The sequence below is a fragment of the Clarias gariepinus genome, chromosome 12 (assembly GCF_024256425.1).
Source record: "Clarias gariepinus isolate MV-2021 ecotype Netherlands chromosome 12, CGAR_prim_01v2, whole genome shotgun sequence".
Lineage (NCBI taxonomy): Eukaryota > Metazoa > Chordata > Actinopteri > Siluriformes > Clariidae > Clarias > Clarias gariepinus.
The window spans coordinates 18,351,493-18,370,000 of NC_071111.1; the positions used below are offsets into that span (position 1 = coordinate 18,351,493).

General features: G+C 36.3%; 1 protein-coding gene across 1 annotated transcript; it reads left to right on the forward strand.

Annotated features, from left to right (window-relative positions):
• Nucleotides 1-1,513: 1,513 nt before the first annotated feature.
• On the forward strand, nt 1,514-17,227 carry LOC128534311 (solute carrier organic anion transporter family member 1C1-like). The gene is made up of 14 exons (XM_053508694.1): nt 1,514-1,570; nt 2,804-2,945; nt 7,020-7,152; nt 7,234-7,355; nt 7,640-7,792; nt 8,141-8,239; nt 8,408-8,638; nt 8,850-9,014; nt 10,396-10,591; nt 10,756-10,918; nt 11,716-11,900; nt 13,424-13,488; nt 14,253-14,370; nt 16,735-17,227. The coding sequence occupies exons 1-14, from the start codon at nt 1,520-1,522 to the stop codon at nt 16,943-16,945; spliced, it is 2,034 nt and encodes a 677-aa protein (XP_053364669.1). The 5' UTR covers nt 1,514-1,519; the 3' UTR covers nt 16,946-17,227.
• Nucleotides 17,228-18,508: the final 1,281 nt, after the last annotated feature.

Below are 18,508 nucleotides of genomic sequence, written 5' to 3' on the forward strand. Positions count from 1 at the left end.
ATGTGTTGTACATTGGCCAAAAGCCAAAAATTATCTTTGTTTAAGAATGCATTTTGCAATATGCTTGAGCCCCGTGCAACTCAAAACAAGATAAGCTGTATAGACAATGGATAGGTGGGTTTAACCATAATTCTGTTGTTTAAAAAGCATAGCATTTTTCTGAGCTTTGCATCTTTTGTATATCATCTTTATCTCTAGGTTACACGAGTGATTTAATTTTAATGTGTATTTTAATCTTTTCTTTGACACATTTCACAACTCTAAACAGCGTAACACAACTGTGAAACAATACACACCGTGTTATATTTTCTCCTACGCATTCTCACAAGCAGAACTGTCATACCAAAAAAGATATGCCTTATTAAATTATATCTTGCAAATTGCCTTTTTCACATAATGATTTCTGAACATGTAATAAAAAATAACATAAAAAATCTTAGTTTACTTATTGTTCTTTTGAAAATTTAGAATTTTTTCTTTTTTTGATAATTTGTTTTGCAACATACTAGAGTATGCACCTAAAGGAGTGACAGTCGCATGTATACAGGGGTGTTGTGTTGCAGTATTGCCAATTCCTCTTAATTAAATTTTTTAGCTACACATGAAAATGTTGGATAAAAGTAATTTGGATAAAAGTTCAAACGCTTACCTCCCTGTACTTCTTTTCTATGACTCTCTTACTCCGCCCATCACCATTACTAACACCCCACACCTCCTCAATTCTATCAGTTTCATGATTACTGCTTTTTTTTTTTTACCAGCAATTCTTTGACATTCTGGCACTTTTCTGGGTCTTTCTTTTTCATTAAATACTCTCTTATAGATAATCGATTGAAGGGAATCCTAGGAAATACAAATTTAAACAAATTCCAAGCAAGTTCAAAGAGCTTTTTAAGAAGCATAATAGATGTAAGTACTGAAGAATATCTGAAAAGTAACTTGATTTACTGTGTACCATAATTCTTTTAATGCATTTTTAATTTGATGTGATGAAATTGTATCAATGCATTTGGTTCTTTTAAAATATAATATTCATTAAGTAAATAATCTGGATGGTCTTTGGCTATTTGAATCAAAATCACATAGTATTATAAGGTGAGTACCAGAACTCACTATTTAATTAGTTTGCATTTAATTAGTTTGTTTTCAAAACGTGAAACACTAAACTTCTGAATATCTTGGCAATGAACCTGAAGTCTAATTGGTCACTGGTGGTTCATGGTGAAATGAGCACACTACCTTTATTTGGAATAATTATAATAGTGCTGAACAGAGATCAACAATATAATAAAATAGATCAACATTCAAATGTATGTACAGACTACAGCAATGATAAGCTTTAGCTGGAACAATAAAGAGTGAGTGAGGGTAGTGTCATTTGGGAAAACTTTCCTGAAAGACATTTCTGAATTGTCTCTTTCTTCTAAAACAATAAACATTGCCCACCCATTTTATAATTTAAATAATATGCTATGATTACCCTGCATCTTTTTGTCTACTGATATTTCCTAGCATCAAAATGGTCCCTCGCAAAAATAACACCAGGGACCCATTGTGCTCTACTCTGAATGTAAGTTGTGTATGTAATCTACTAGTCAAAAGTTTGCACACACCTTCTAATGCCATTCTCACTTCTGAGTTTTCTTTCTTTCTACATTGTAAAATAATGCTGAAGGCATGCAAAATATGCAATAATTTTTTGTGCAGTTGATGTTGAGATGTACCTGCTTGTTATACTCATAGAGCCTTCATAACAGCTCTAATCTAAGATGCTGTTAATTAGTGATTTTAAGGTGATTTAATTGACTGTTGTTTTTGTTGTTACATACAGTTTTGTTTAAAATAATAGCAGTGTGTTGAAAAAAGCTCCATATCCATAACTTTTAATATTAATCACACGAATGCATTGGGCACCCTGCACGTTCTATTTTGAATCATAAAATGAAGAAAAATGTGCTAAATGAATTATTAGTTTACAGTAAGTGAAGAAAAACAAATATTAGTCTGATAAAAAAAATAGCAGTGTCATCATTCATCTTTACAAAGTGATGAATTTACAGTTTAAACAAAATTGCTTAAAGTTTAATCTTTCTTGTCCATCTTTAAGCTAATATTTAGTTGTATAACCATGCTTTCTGAAAATTGCTTTACATCTGTGACAATTGTACTACATGTCGCAATTCCTCTGCATTTTTTGGTTTCGCCTCAGAAACAGCATTTTTATTGTCAGGCCACAACTTTTCTATTGAATTAGGGTCTGGGAATTGGGCTGGCCACTCCATAACGTCAGTCTTGTTGGTCTGGAACATCTTTCTCATTTTGATCTCTATTTTAAAACATTTGATATCATCTCTAGTCAATTTTTAAATAAAAATTATGCTGTTGTTTTGAACAATGTCTGAAACAACCCGTTTTACTTTAATTTTCAGTGGGAAATGCACAGGACAACCTTTTCTGCATTTATCCTTAAATAAGGGGAAGTATAATTTCTCCCAAAAACAATTATTGATCTGGTTACTGATGTTGGACTGCTATTATTTTGAACAAAACTGTAATTACATAATTCTGTATGTCATTTCATAGTTTTAAAATCTCCAGTATTGTTCTAGAATGTAAAAAATAAACTAAAACATTGAATTAGTAGGTGTGTCCTTTGACAAACCTTTGACTGGTATTGTATGTTGTCTTATCTTAGTCTATGTACATAATTATGGTGTAATATTTTAAATAAATCACAATGCAAATAACTTACCTAAAAACATTTAACAGGTAGCTAATCATACAGTGATTTACTCTCCTGCAGATGTTTATTTTGTCTCTGGCTTTTTCGTATTTCACCAAGACTTTGTCTGGCACCAACATGAAGAGTGCCATTACCCAGATAGAAAGAAGGTTCAACCTGTCAAGCACTCTCTCTGGCCTCATTGATGCCAGTTTTGAGATAGGTACAAATATAGTGTGGCATCTTTGTGTGTGTGCATGCATGTTTGGTCATGTGAGTGTACACAGTAAATTTAATTACAACTAGAGAGGGGGTTTCTTTAAATTTGAACTGGAAATAGCCCTCACTTGGTTGAGATTGCCTCGGGTTACTTTGCTGTAACCCTGTTCCCTGAAAAAGCGAGAACGAGATGCTGCGTGAAAACGCTATGGGAACATCTCTTTGTTCAACTGGTTATGTTGCGTGTGCATAATAGCAAAAGAGGTCTCAGACATAACTTTGGGATGCTGACTCGATGACCCGCAAGCCCAGAGAAGCATGGACATCCAAACTATACTGTAGAATCTGACAAATGTGTGGCCCAATAAACCCCCTCAGTCAGAACATGATGAGCCAAAATAGCAGCTACGTATGTCCTGAGAGTACTAGGGCATAAGCCTGAGGGCACTTTTTCTTGTAGAAACTCCAGCACTGAAACAGTAGTGGACTGGGTCTACATGTTTTGTCATGCACCAATTTTTAAATACTTTCATTTGAGGGCATAAGTTCTTCTAGTGAAGGCCTAAGCACATAGTATAGTTTCAATTACGCTGGCTGGAAGACCAGCATCTCTTAGTTGGTTCCCCTCAGGGGCCAGATGTGAAGGTTCCAGAGGCCGGGAATGGAATATTGCCCCCGCGCCTAAGACAGAAGATCCCCCCTGGATCTTCACTCACTGGAATCACTCACGGTGAGCCTTTGAGAGGAGATATTAGATCCAAGAACCACACTCTGGTCGGCCAATGGAACACTATCAATAAGAGGCGCAAACCCTGTTGAGGGACCTTTGCCAGGACTCCCGGGAGCAGGGCTATCGGAGGAAATGCATAAAAATATAATCTGGGCCACGTAGGGGCCATTGCGTCCAGACCCAGGGGAGCTTGAGGAGACAAAGAGTAGCAAAGAAGACATTGTGCTGTTTCTTGCGAGGCACAGACATCCACCCCTGCTACATAAAATCTCTCTCAGATTTGCCTGACTACTTCAGGGTAGAGTTTCCAGTCCCCATGTGTCTGGACAGCAAGTCTGCTTCCACATTCGTATGCCCCAGAATGTAAATCGCCCTGGTTTGTCCTGTGCCCAAACCAGAAACTGGTGCGCTGGTTGTTCAAGCAGCACGAGCACATTCCGCCCTGGTGATTTATGTATAAAACTACCGTAGTGTTGTTCCCCTGCACTAGGACATGGTAGCCTCTCAATTGATGGAGAAAGTATTTTAGGGCCAGAAATAGAGCCATCATTTCGAGGCAATAGTTGTGCCTCGCGAAAAGATGACCTCTCCATATCCCTTGTATTCCCTTGAAATACTGACTTTACCAGCCTGGGTCTCTGTCCGGCAGGGGAACATGTTCTATGGCCCCTTTTTCCAGCAAAGACTGTAATTGCCAAGTTAGCAAATGCGCTCATTCCGGTTTTATGTAAGTGGAGACCACGCCATTGAAACGCAGAGGACGATGTGCAAAATGAATCCTGTAGCCTCTGTCTACAGTGTTTTGTGCCTAAGGAGACCTGGCAGTAGGTTCCCCGCTGCCAGCCTCTCTAAAAGGGCACAAGTTTTGACAATGAGGCTAGATGGGGGGTGGGGGGGGGGCTGGGGGGGGGGGGGGTTGGTGTTCGGCATCCTGAAACATGGCAGGAAGAAACCAAGCACCTAACATTTCGCTGAAGACCGCTGCTCCTCGAAACACTCTTCGGGTCCTGTCTTTTTAAGGCGAATTGCGAAGCGCTGCGAGTCCCTTCCCAGTCTTTACGAGGGGGTACCTGGCTCACCACACTCTCCTTCTGCAAAAAATAAATCTGAAAAATAAATCTGTGGCTCATTGTAGCTCCGCAAACGCCGCGTCGTCCATAGACCCGCTAGTGCTCAGATCTCTAAGCAGGTCAGCCTGGTATGCCTGCAGAACCACCATGGTGTGCAGGGCAGCATCAGCCTGACCCGCTGCCTGAAAAAGCTTTTCCCACCAACAAAGATGTTAGTCTACACAGCTTGGTGGGGAGTATGGGCTTTTTCAGGGAGGATAAGCTTCCAGAAGAGAGATAGCCTGCAAGCGTCTCTTTAATCCAAGGCATCATCATATAAAACCGCGCTTTTGAATCAATTAAATTGATGTCAATAGCACATATATGAGTTGAAAAGGGCTTATTCCATTAATTGAGTTAAATCGTCATTGGGGGTCACCTAAGAACGGGAGGGGCTGTCGTTGAGACCCCTCCTCAGCCACCTGACAGAAACCTGGTGTCTAATTTTGAGCGCTTGGGGGATTTTTTTGCGGCCAGCAGTCATCATTAGAGGATCGCTTTGACATGGCTATCTCTTATTTCAGCGGAAGCAAGAGAGGAAGTCTCTTCTGCACATTCACAAGAAGCGTCGGAGTGCGCTTGAGAAGTGAACGCTAAAACTTTCTGACCGGCGAGAGCGTGCGAGAAAGGGTGGGACATCACAGTGCTCACGCTTTACCTCCGTGGAAAGCGTGCTCTTCCCCCAAACACTTAAAACAGAAAGTGTGGGGATCGCCCTCCGAAAGAGATATATCACACTGAGGCACGCATCTCCTTTCAAACTCTACCATATTGGTGAGTTATGTAGCACTTTCTTTTTTTTGTGTGTATATTCACTTGCACACACACGCAAACACAATGCGCTCCTTGAACACAAAAAGACCAGACGATGTTTCCGGTTCACTCCTACAGTATTTATAACCTGCAGGTGCACCTAAATAGATGACGTCACCTGACCGAGGTTGAAAATTTGGCGTGTTTGACACACACGGCTTCACGACCGGTTGAACAAAGTGATGTTTCTATAGTGTTTTCACGCAGCATCGAGTGTAGCTTTTGAAATGGAACTAAAGGACTATAGTCTGTTATATAGTGTATATTAATAAGTGTTGTGTATGTTATGTGTTATGTAATTCTAGTTTTTCTAGTTAAAACATTTTTCAAGCCTACAGTACATAACTGTTTGTGACCTAAAAAAAATAGAAGAGGCAAAATGTCAGCAAAAAATTATGTAAAATATAAAATTTACAATATGTACTAATTTGTTACAATAAAATAAAATAAACTTAAACATATGAAAAGTAAACTTAAGAAAAAGTTTTTTTCTAGAAAAACCATTTTTCGCAAGTATATTGTACTTTATGTAGTAAGTAAACTAATGTTGATGGACTTACTGTATACTACATCTGCAAGTGTAATACTTCAGTACGTTTTTGACCTACTGTAAACTGGCAAAAGTTTTAGTTTATAAAAAAATATACTTTGGTGTAAGTGTATAAACTTTGCGTACACAACTAGTGCTCATTTAAGTTTTATTTTGTACTGCAACTATTCTGTAAATTATACTATAAGTTAAATACAAGTTATGTACAGTTATAGCCCACTTTTTAGTTTAGTTTTACTTTTGACTTTTAAGCTGCCTACAAACAAGTTCTACTTCTGTACAATTTTTACCTTTGCAAAATGTCATCCAGACACAGAGGAACTACAAATCCAATCAAGAAACATCTTTCTTTGCAGTTGCTTACCTGCAAGTCAAAAGTCTAGTGTTGTAGCTAATGATTAATGTATTACTTACTATCACTACCTAACTTTGCAAAGAAATGCTGAATGCTGATGTTTCTGAATGTACCAATCCTTTGTTGGTTGCCAGGAGTTTTTTGACTCCTGTTTTACTTCTCTCCGTTCTAGATTTTTGCTTTGCCTTTTGAATGTCATATGGCAATCACCTGACCCTTTTCAGTTATTGAATATTTGCTCTTTGAATTTTGATTTGGACTTTGTAATTGCTCTTGCCTATTATTTAAATTAAAACCCTGATTATCTGCATCTGCATCAAGCTTAGGTCGGCTAATGATGACACCTGACATTATCCAACAAATCCCACTCTCATGAAAATAGCCTTTTAGTATTTGGATGCAGGCCATCTAATGGCCAAAGAAATACGTCTCATGTGAATGGAACCCCCGAGCATTTCTGTGTGTCTAATTTTCTGCGTGAGAGTTATTGTCTGCTAGTTATCTAACTTTTTTCTTTTCAGGTAATCTGCTGTTTTTACCTCTTGTAAGCCATTTTGGGTCAAAATTGCACAGACCTAGGCTAATGGGATGTGGTTGTTTTCTAATGAGTTTTGGTTCTGCTGTCACTGGGCTCCCTCATTTCTTTATGGGACAGTAAGTTTCAGTTCAGAGATTTGCAGACTTCTCTGTATCTCTGTGGTACGCAGTTTGATAATCTCTCTTTAAATCCTGCAGGTACAAGTATGACACAATAATACCAGTGAATCAAACTGTCAACATTGTTGCATGCCAGGATCTCACAATGCAAAGCAATTACATGGATATTCCCCTAGAGCATTCACAAGGTTTTGAAGCAGGTAACATTATTTTACTGAAATTCAAATATTTAATTGTACTAAAGCATTGATCTTTTAGACTCCAACCGCTTGTTGTATGGTGTGGACCCATTATTTACTCCTGTCAGTACATATCGTTTTATTTTCTCTTAGTTTCCAGGTATGGTAGTTACTTAATAATTTGATAGTGTAAATATTATGTTTTGATGTGAATAAATATAAAATAAATAGAGACTCTGGTTCATTAGCATTAAATAAAAACTATGAAATTTAAATATAATAGATGTATAATGTTGTAATTGTAGGCCCAGGCTGTCTGAAAGAAGCTGGATCAAATCTGTGGGTTTATGTAATGCTGGGAAACGCTCTCCGTGGAATAGGAGAAACACCACTCATGCCCCTGGGGATCTCATACATTGATGACTTTGCAAAAGCAGAGAACTCTGCAATTTACATAGGCAAATTATATTTTAAAAATGTATTTTTTTTTGCAGTCAACTTATTGCAAAAAAATGCTTAATTTTTGTAAAAAAGAAAGAATTAGTGAGAGAGAGAGAGAGAGAGAGAGAGAGAGAATGCAGTTTTATTAATAAACAGCATATTAAACAAAACAGATATTTAATAAATTTGTAAAGATTTGCAGTTTATTTCTGTTGTATATTTAAAACATGTATAACAATATTTTAAAAGTAAAATTGTTTAATAAGCAAATGAAAACATACAACTGGTGTATCCATGTTAGTACTGTATTATGGATAGTTGTTACTTGAGTTTTTGAAAACTGATCAATGTGTCTCTGTTGACAGCATGCCTCCAGGCAGTAGCACTGGTGGGTCCCATTTTTGGCTACGTTTTGGGCTCCTTGTTTGCCAAACTATATGTTGATTTAGGATTTGTCAACACTGGTAAACACAGCACAGACCTTTGTTTGAGTTATTGCTTTGGTTTTGCTTTATTGTTTCTAGTTCTGATGTTTTTTCATTCTGTTTTGTTTACTTTATATCAAAGTAATTCTTGCTGTATTATTTTTTTGGCTGCATGCTTGATTTTTTTTTTTTTTTTTTTTCTTATAGAAACACTGACCATCACCCCCAATGACATTCGGTGGGTGGGTGCCTGGTGGCTGGGTTTCTTTGTGTCATCTGCCCTCTTGCTCTTGTCTGGCATTCCTTTTTGGTTTTTCCCTCGTTCTTTACTCAAACAGGAAGAGGAACACATAGACAATCAAAGTTCTGATCATGGCAACCAGGACCATGCTGCACAATCCTCAGGGTTATATTTGAAATTGTCAGACGCTGCAAAAGGCACCTGGCTTCTTTTTTCCAAGTTAATTTATGTGGTCCAATAAAATGAATACATTTATAAACATAAATGACATAAGTCAGTATAAAAATTTTATTGTTTAGTTGTATTAACGTGCTCAATGTATTTTAAGCATTTTCTTTTTGTACAGTATTATGTTAGGTTAAATAATTGTAAAAGTTACAGTGCGGTTATCTCTTTTTATATGTTTAGGTTTCTTATTCGCATTGAAGAAGCTCTTGGACAGCCCTATTTACACCCTTATACTCTTTGAACAAGTCTTGGTATTCAGTTCTTTAATAGGCTTCTTTACCTTCTTGCCCAAGTACATGGAGCAACATTTTGGCCTGTCCTCCCACAGAGCGAATTTTCTCATTGGTGAGTAACTCTGGTTAGAAGCAGATACAAAGCTTAAGGACACATATTATTTGGCCTGAGGTTTGTAGACACCTGATCGTTATACCCAGATGTGCTTTTACAACATCTCATTCCATTCAAGGACCCCTTAACCTGCTGGGTGATAAGGCCTGGCACACAGTTAGAATTCTGGTTCATCCCAAAGCAGACAAATTCAACCTCTGCAAATCTTATGGAGTTTAATTTGTACGCAGGAGCATTATGCCAAAAAAAAGAGCCTTTTGGATCCAGTCAAAAAATGCTATAGCCAGGGCTCAATGTGAGGGGGGATGTGGGGGTGGCATCACCTCTATAAAATCTCCATCCCCCTTGCCATCCCCTTTAAATTATTAATGCTCTATATTATGTAATATTTGGCCTGAAAATTAAATATTAAAACTCTTGATGCATGATCATTTTCAAACTAAAAAGAGTGATAAGCCAATCAAAATTTTATATTGTAACGCGCTGCTCACAAGCTCACTCAAGTTTGCATAATTTTTGTGATGTTCGCATTTTTGTAATAGCTAAGACAACAGTTCAAGCACAGCTTTTGACATATTTTAAAAAGAAGAGAGTAAAAGGTATGATATACAGTATATGCACGAATTCTCTCAGCGGAGACATGATGAAAATGAAGGATTCAGTTTAATGTGGAAGTTTTTGAAAGTGAAAGCTTTAAAGATTATAAAAGACACGATCTTTACCCAATTTGTATAATTTCATTCTCAATTTAAAGATTCATGGAGATTAGAGATTTTGTTTTTTCATTAGCCTTTTCGGCTTTACCTACATGCTTGGTTGCAAAAGGATAAAAAATAAAAACTTTTAAATGCCATAATAGTAATTTGATGTATTGTGTGATGATTTGTGTGTGTGTGTGTGTGTGTGTGTGTGTGTGTGTGTGTGTGTGTGTGTGTGTGTGTGTGTGAGAGAGAGAGAGAGAGAGTCTGGTTTGTAGTCATGCAAAACTACAATACTATTAAATTAAATTATTTAATTGCTAATGTTTATGGAATGGAATGTTTTGTTTTGATGGCTCCAAGTTGATTTAAGCTTATATTTTGTTAATAAAACCGTTAATTACATAAAATGCACATATTTCGCAATAATCTTTTATGGTTAGTAATTGTTTACAATTTGACCGCTGGCTAAAACAAACACATACATTTTCCACAATTTTTCCCCCAAAAAATAGTTCGAGGTGATTAAATAAAATAAATCTCAGCTGCCTAGAGTGGGTAACATCGCCGTCTTACAGCTCAAGGATCCAATTGTTGTGTGGAGTTTCTGTGTTAGTTTTCTTCAGCCTGTTTATTAAGATGTCCAGAGCTAAAGTTTTGGCACTCTGTCTTTGTTCTAGGTTTGACAAACCTGCCTGTATCAGCTTTGGGGATGTTTCTGGGTGGCTTGCTGATGAAGAGGTACAAACTGAGTTCGTTATCAGCAACAAAGTTTTCATTTCTTACCTCTCTTATAGCCATGATCCTGCTGTTCCTGCGGTTCATGAATAAGTGTGACAACATACGCCTAGCTGGCCTCACTGTCTCTTATAACAGGTATGGTAACTTACTCATATCAGATCAGTTTCCAGTGAAAATTTGTTAGAGAAATAAGAATTTGTATATTTGTTTTAAACTGCATAAATTTAAGTTGTAACTTGCAAAATGTTATGAATTAATATACATTTTAACTAAGCCCTTATATTTATCTCCCCAACCAGCACACCTCAGATTTCATACGATGAGCAAATGCTGTTCTCAGAGTGTAACCAGAACTGTTCATGTTCTGCAACAAAGTGGGATCCAGTGTGTTATGACGGCATTACATACATGTCTCCATGCCTGGCAGGATGTACAAGTTCCACCGGGCATGGCAAAAATACGGTAATAATTTCACAGTGTAATGGGGGAGCAAGACACTACAGATAAAGAGTGTGTTAAACACACACACACACACACACACACACACAAACTTAATCTTGTCATTCGGTTGCTATTCTTGCAAACATTTTCTTAAACATTTATGTTTAAAATGAGGCTTCATCTACTTAAACATATGTATCAATATTTACATAGTTCTTTAGAATAACTGAAACATTTGGATTATATTAGAAACTAAATCCTTCTTTTATAATTAATTCTATTGTTTAAGCAATAAAATTCCATGCCCTGCTATGAATATAAAAAGATATGTCAATTACAGCATTAAATTCATTATAACTCAAGGAACTTAAGGAAGTTCTCTCTCCTTTTTTTTTTTCGTAATAACTTTCTAATTTCCTTCTAATAAAGTAACTAGTATATAAGAGAATAATTTTAAAAATAATGCTTTCTTGTACAGTATACAAGCCACCATAGAGTCACATTTTGTATTTCCTGTAGACTGTTTTTGTAGCTGAGTCCCTCCATTTTTTTTATTCTGTCAGTACAGTCTGTCTATTGTGCAAAAAAAAAAATAAAAACTTAGAATGATGCGTCACTGCCATACATCGCAATAAAGATGTTATTTTTGCCATTTGATAAGCAGCACAGGATTTATTTGTAGCATTTCTTGTATAGCACAAAGGTGAGTTTTTTTTCTTTGTGTGTTGTGTAGTTTATGTTTGCTATTGTTAGACTAGTTCTAAATGTGCGCTAGTTAAAATAATTTAAATTAATTCAATATTTATATATTTTTACAGATTTTCCACAACTGCAGTTGTGTGTTGTACCTGTCACCACAAGAGGGCAGCACCTCTGTGTCTCTTGGACAGTGTCCTCGCGCACCAGAATGCAGTCGTAGTTTTACCTTATTTATGATATTGTTTGGATTTGCAACGTTCACTAAATCTCTGGGAATGACGCCTATGTTTATGGTCATGATACGGTTGGTAAAAAATAAAAACATAAAAATTGTAGTATTCTAATATGGAAGTACTGTATAATAGTGCCATCATTCCCCAAAGCAAAATAGCATGTTAATTGAACTGAAAAAAAAAAAAAAAAAACTTTTTTGCTTGAAATTTTTGACACTGCAATTTATTGTGATTGGATGTTTCAAATGAAAATGTAAATCAAGCATTTAGAAAAAAAATGCATTCAGTGTAAAAATTTTCAAGTTACTAAATTGCTATTCAAAAATATTCTTTATTGTTAAAAATACAATCTTAATTGGTCGAGAAAATTCTGGTGATAAAATTCAGGTAGAAAAATATTCAGGTCTTCTCAACCGAGATATCGCAGGAAGACCAATGGATTGCCGATTGCTGTAGTCCTTGCCGCAGTGTACATTAAAGTGTGCTCTTCCTGCTCCCTGTGCAGTCCACTTCTTAGGAACTACTTGTTGATTGGAATGCAGCATTGCACCAGTTGCACAATAAACAGTGTTATGCGTTAAAATTCCCCCTCCGCCATAATCGCTATATTTAAAGCAAAGCACTCTTTCATTTAAACATGAGATTGATGGATTTCTTTTCCTTGCCCATAGTAATGCGCAGTCACATTTAGTGACAAGATGGGATTAATTTTCTCAACAGCAGCAACAACAAACATGCTGTTTACACTTTGTTAAATTTATATTGCTTATACTTTTAAATAAAAGTAGCAGTAAAAACTTTGTATTTAAGAAACATGTAAAGTGCGTATAGTATAATTTTTAATATCAGTCTGATTAAAAGAATTTTGACAATTTTTTTGTCAATTTATTTTTTTTTTTTTACATTTTTTAGTTTCAGTCTAATATTTAGTATTAAGTCATAAGTCTTTGAATACTATTCGCACTGTCACTTTGTCACATATAAAATTGTACAACATGGCTGCACTGCAATTAACCTAATTTCTCTTTTTTATTGATTTTATTTATTAATTGGAATCCATGCTGTTTGACTGCTTTCTTAATTTGTTTCATTTTGCTTCATGTACAGAAATTTGCCACAGAAGTTTTGCTTCAATTAAAGCGATTACGGTGGAGGAGGGATTTTAGCGCGTAACACTGTTTATTGTGCAAATGGCAATCCAGCTTGTTAGTTTAAAAAATGCTGCATTCGACCTGAATTTTGTTATTCTGAGTTTGTGATGTTGAAATATAAGGAAGATGGTAATTGTCAAACTCGAAAATATTGTTTAACTGCAATTTAGTAACTGTTTTGTATGAATTTTATATGCTTAAAAAAACATTTTCCTTTGAAATATCCAACAACATTAAATTGCAATTCAAAAATTTCAACCATTGTAAAAACTGTAAGGATTTTTTCAGTTCGGATCAAATTGCAATGCAGAAAAATGTAAACATTTTTATTGCAACAAGTTTTTTTTCAGTTCATGTAACATGCTATTTTACTTTTGGTACTATTATACTAATACTGTACCACATCTTACAGCATTAATGTGTATTAATTGCATTTATTACAGGTGTGTTGTTCCTGAGCTAAAGTCACTGGCTATTGGTATTCAAACTCTAGCAATTAGAACACTAGGTAAGGTTTATATAATACTGTATACTGTATGTATTGCATGCATGCAGTATGTACTGTATGCACTTGGGCTGATGTGGATTTCAGAAATACTGTATTCTTATAAAACCTGATGATTTATTTAAGATCAAACCACGAAGGTGTTGCCTAAATACATGCTTCAGGCTTTAGTATGTCTGTAAAGATTCTCAGTAATCTTGGTCAAGTTATCTGGAATTTTTCATGTCAACTAGACTTCTTTCTTTACAGGGCAAAACATTTCCCTAATCATCCATGTAGCTTTCTCAGTCTGAAACATTTCGACCTAACAAGAAAGAAGTCCAGATGACATGACTCAACTTCCAGACATGCTTCAGTAAAATAGATCAGTCACATGTTATATCTGATCAATTACAATTATTTATATAAACTACAATTGAGAGACCTCAAGTGTTTGTTTACTTTCAGGAAGATTTATTGTCTCATATCTTTATTGACACTGGCTGCTCCGGTTTTCTCCCACAGTCCAAAGAATTTCCCATAGTGGATGAATGAGTGTGTGCATTTGTGCCCTGCAATTGTCCTCACCTCATGCCCAAAGTTTCCTTAGACCCTGTATATAATTAGCGCAGAAGAATATGAATGAATAAATGAATTAGTCTTTACAGACAACCCAGTGTCCCCTACTGATTTTAAAAGAAAACTAAGCTAGATAGCTTTTCTGTATTTTTTCATGAAATGCTTGTTTGGAAGATGCTTTATACCCTCTCAATATTTCTGCTCTGTAGCTGGTATTCCATCTCCAGTGTATTTTGGATCGGTAATTGACTCCAGTTGTTTAAAATGGAGCGTGAGGAAATGCAGAAGCCAAGGGTCCTGCCGCATGTATGACATGAACATGTACAGGTCTGTATGTGAATTGGAAAGTAGCTGAGTAGCATGAAATAAAGCTATTAGTATATAAATATTAAAAAGGCATGTTAAAGCATGTTTTTCCATTTTTATATAAGTTTTTTGACTTAATTAATATTTTATATATACAGTACACACACACACACCCACACACACACACACACACACACACACACTGGAGCCCTACACCACATTACTTGTTTTTAGCCTTTAATAAATGAATAACTACAATTATTAACATAACACAACAGGTATGGCAAAGCAGCATATAGTGTTGCCACATCATACCTCCAGCATCCCCCGTTTGATAGTTTGTGTAGGTTTTCACATACTGTACTATCTCTTTGTCGACATTGCTTTTCTCTGAGGTGTCCTGTTTGCCAATATGTGCATTGATGATTGTGAATGTGTGAGCTTGGTGCCAGATACAGGGGGGGAAATAAGTATTTGATCCTCTACAGATTTTTCAAGTTTGCCCACTGACAAAGAAATAAAGGGTCTATAATTTTTAATCATAGGTTTATGGTAAAGGATTAAGACAGAATATCAACCAAAAATCTAGAAAAAGCGCATGATACAAATGTTATAAATTAAGTTGCATTTCAATGAGAAATAATGAAGAAATAAGTATTTGATCCCCAAGCAAAACATGACTTATAGAGAAAACTTTGTTGGAAAGCAGTGGGAAGACAGTTCTTGTAGTTGTTTACCAGATTTGCACGCCATCTTGGGATGCATTCTGATCCACTATTCTTTACAGATTTTCTCTAAACGTTTAAGGTTTCTTGCCTGTTGCTTGGCAACCTGAAGTTACAGCTCTCTCAATGAATTTTCTATTGGAAGAAGGTCTAAAGACAGGCTAGACCACTCCATGACCTTAATGTGCCTATTCTTGAGCCACTTCTTAGTTGCCTTGGCAGTATGGTTGAGGTCTTTTTCATGCTGAAAGATCCATCCACAACCCATCTTCAGCTGGTTCTCATCCAAAATTTTACAACACATGGCCTCATCCATTGGCCCCTCAGTGCAACAAAGTCAATCTGTACCTTTAGCAGAGAAACAGACCCAAAGCGTAATGTTTCCACCTCCGTGCTTGACTGTAGGGACTGTGGTGTTCTTAGTGTCATAGTCAGCATGTCTTCCTCCGAAAACAGCAAGTCAAGTTGATGACAAAGAGCTTAATTTTGGTCTCATCTGACCACAGCAGTTTATCCCAATCTTTTCCCTGTTCATTGGCAAACCTTGGGGAAGCCTTGCTGCACTGAAGGATTTTAATCCATGCAGGCGTATTGTGTTACCAATGGTTTGTTTGGTGACTGTGCTCCCAACTGCCTTGAGATCATTCACAAGCTCTTCCCGTGTAGTTCTGGGCTGGTCCCTCATTTTTCTCATGATTATTCTTACTCCATGAGGTGAAATCTTGCATATAGGGCCATTAATGGTTACTTTGTATTTCTTCCATTTGTAAATGGTCCAGCAGTTGTCTCCTTCTCACCAAGCTTCTAGCTAATGATCTTGTAGCCCATTCCAGCCTTGTGCAGGTCTAAAATCTTGGCTCTTGGGTCTGGCCGATAGTGGTAGGGTTTGAATGGAAGATAGAGATGTTGTGGACAGGTGGCTTTTATACACATACCACATTGTTGTTAGGAGCACCTTCTTAAATCAATATGTGTACCACAAGAGCACATAGCCAGTCTGTGAGAGGCAGAATTATTGTTGGTTGGTAGGGGATCAAATACTTATTTCCTTCATTAAAATGCAACTTAATTCATAACATTTGTACTGTATCATGTGCTTTTTCTGGATTTTTGGTTAATATTCTGTCTCAATCCTTTACCATAAACCTATAATAAAAGACTATAGACCCTTCATTTTTTTGTAAGTGGGCAACTTAGAAAATCTGTAGGGGATCAAATACTGTTTTCCCTCACTGTATATTGGCACATTATTATTGTCACATTACTAGTGTTTGTGGTATACACTCAGCTTCCACCACAATACTGACCAGGGCAGTGGTAACTCAGAGGGTTAAGGCACTGAGTTACTAATCGGAAGATCGGCAATTCGAGCCCCAGCTCCACCAGGTTGCCACTGTTGGGCCCTTGAGCAAGGCCCTTAACCTAACTGCTTCAGGGTCGCCGTATCATGGCTGACCCTGCGCTCTGACCCCAGTTACGCTAGAATATGCGAAGAAGGAATTTCACTGTGCTGTAATGTATATGTGACAAATAAAGGCTTAACTTAACTTAACAGCTGAAGATGAATAATGTTCAAACTATTTTTTTTTATTATTTAAATAAATAATTTAAATAATTTAAATATTGATAATTTAAATATTTTTTCCCCATGTGTATATAGAATTGTCTACCTGAGCTTGATGACAAGTCTGTTTGGCTCCTCTCTGTTTTTTGGCTTTGCTGTTGTTGTACTGTTGACAAATCAGTTCCGTATGGAAGCCCTGAAGCAGACCCACCAGGATGAGATTGAACTGCAAGGCTCAAATCAACAATGTAATGATCAAAACCAATCAGAATCAACCAGCCTCAACAGAAACACCATAGAAATTTAAGGGTGATAATAATGGATAAAATAATGTACTAATCTTAGTTTCTTTAGAATGCAGAAGATAGTTGAGCATGGGCGTAAATGTACTTAGTCTTAGTATTCAGTATTCAGTCACTTTGCCACTATATTCAGTATTTAATGTTATTTAGAAACACATTATAGTATATTTCATTCAAATGGTAAAATTCCAGACAACTTTCCCGAACCAAGAAATAACATTTTTTAACTCACAACAGTTCTGCTCTCTTTTTTTTATCTCGTCATCACACTGAAGCACACTTCAGCTGCAGCTCAATTATATTCCAGCATCTCTTCTGTTGCCCTTAAGTTAAATTACTTTCCTAATTTAATAAAATGGTCTGGTGTCAATGGCTACTTGTGATATGAGCAATTCAATGTGTGGGTGCTTGAGCTGTATAAGCCATGATTATTTATTTATTTATTTAGTTAGTTAGTTATTTGTGTGTGTTTGCATGTGTGTGTGTGTGTGTGTGTGTGTGTGTGTGTGTGTGTGTGTGTGTGTGTGTGTGTGTGTTTTGTGTGTTTATTTAAGTAAGAGACAATAAAAAACATTAACTTGTTTTGAATATTAGCTGGAGTATTAAAGAGTATGGATTTACTGTAACATAATGGAAATACCCCTCTCATTATCAAACCAACATGTCTGTGTTTGTAGGCTTCCTCCACTCCTTTGACTGGATGCGAAGTGATGTTGCATTTACAATTTCATGCCTGTAATCCTAGGGGCTAAGGCCAAGAGTTTCCCAACCTCACCGCCTTCATACTGTCATATGTACTTATTAGGGATGTAATGGAAAACACTTTTTGTATTGTACAGCTAAAGACCTAAATACAGTAGAGATATGAATAGCAGTTAAGCATCTTAAACACCCCTTTACTCCTTTACTCCAATCATATAGCCTACGTACTGTATATCAGTCATCTTCCAAATGTACTCATATTAATTAGATGTAAAAATATGACCTTGCATTTTTCATTTAATGTTTATATATTAATCATGCAATCATAATTAAAAGAAAACCTTTAAAAAATATTTGGGGCATTCTATTGAAATGACCAAAACCTAAAGCAGATCTGATAAAATTTCATTAGGTTGCCATGTTGTCAACTATACTGATCAGCCACTAACACCACCACTAACAGTACACTTTGGTTTATTCTAATCAGTTTAAACTGATTTGGTACACTAATCAGTTCCCTTTGGTTTATAGAATAAATCTTTAAATATAAACATCAATGTTATAGAACATGTGCACATTTTATTATTATTTTATATTTCTGCACACAGGTGGTTTGTTGTCCTCCTGTAACACTGACTTCAAGCCATTGGGACCCTGCATGTGGTTAAAATGGAGTGACATACATTTCAGATTGCTATGCTGCATACATGGCTTCTAGAGGAACATGGTGAACCAGTCTGCACGATTTTAATATATTACTTTATTAAAAAAGCAGTACACTGGGTTCAAGATTAATTAAATGCACACAAATAAACTTCAATTGTACACTGTGGACCAACCTGTCACATGTCAAAGAACTTTTAGAC

Excerpts from the sequence above, each read along its gene's own strand:
- LOC128534311 (XM_053508694.1), top strand. The coding sequence starts at position 1,520 with ATGGTCCCTCGCAAAAATAACACCAGGGACCCATTGTGCTCTACTCTG. Across the intron at positions 10,919-11,715 it reads CCGGGCATGGCAAAAATACG|ATTTTCCACAACTGCAGTTG; the intron begins GTAATAATTTCA and ends ATATTTTTACAG. Across the intron at positions 11,901-13,423 it reads ATGTTTATGGTCATGATACG|GTGTGTTGTTCCTGAGCTAA; the intron begins GTTGGTAAAAAA and ends CATTTATTACAG.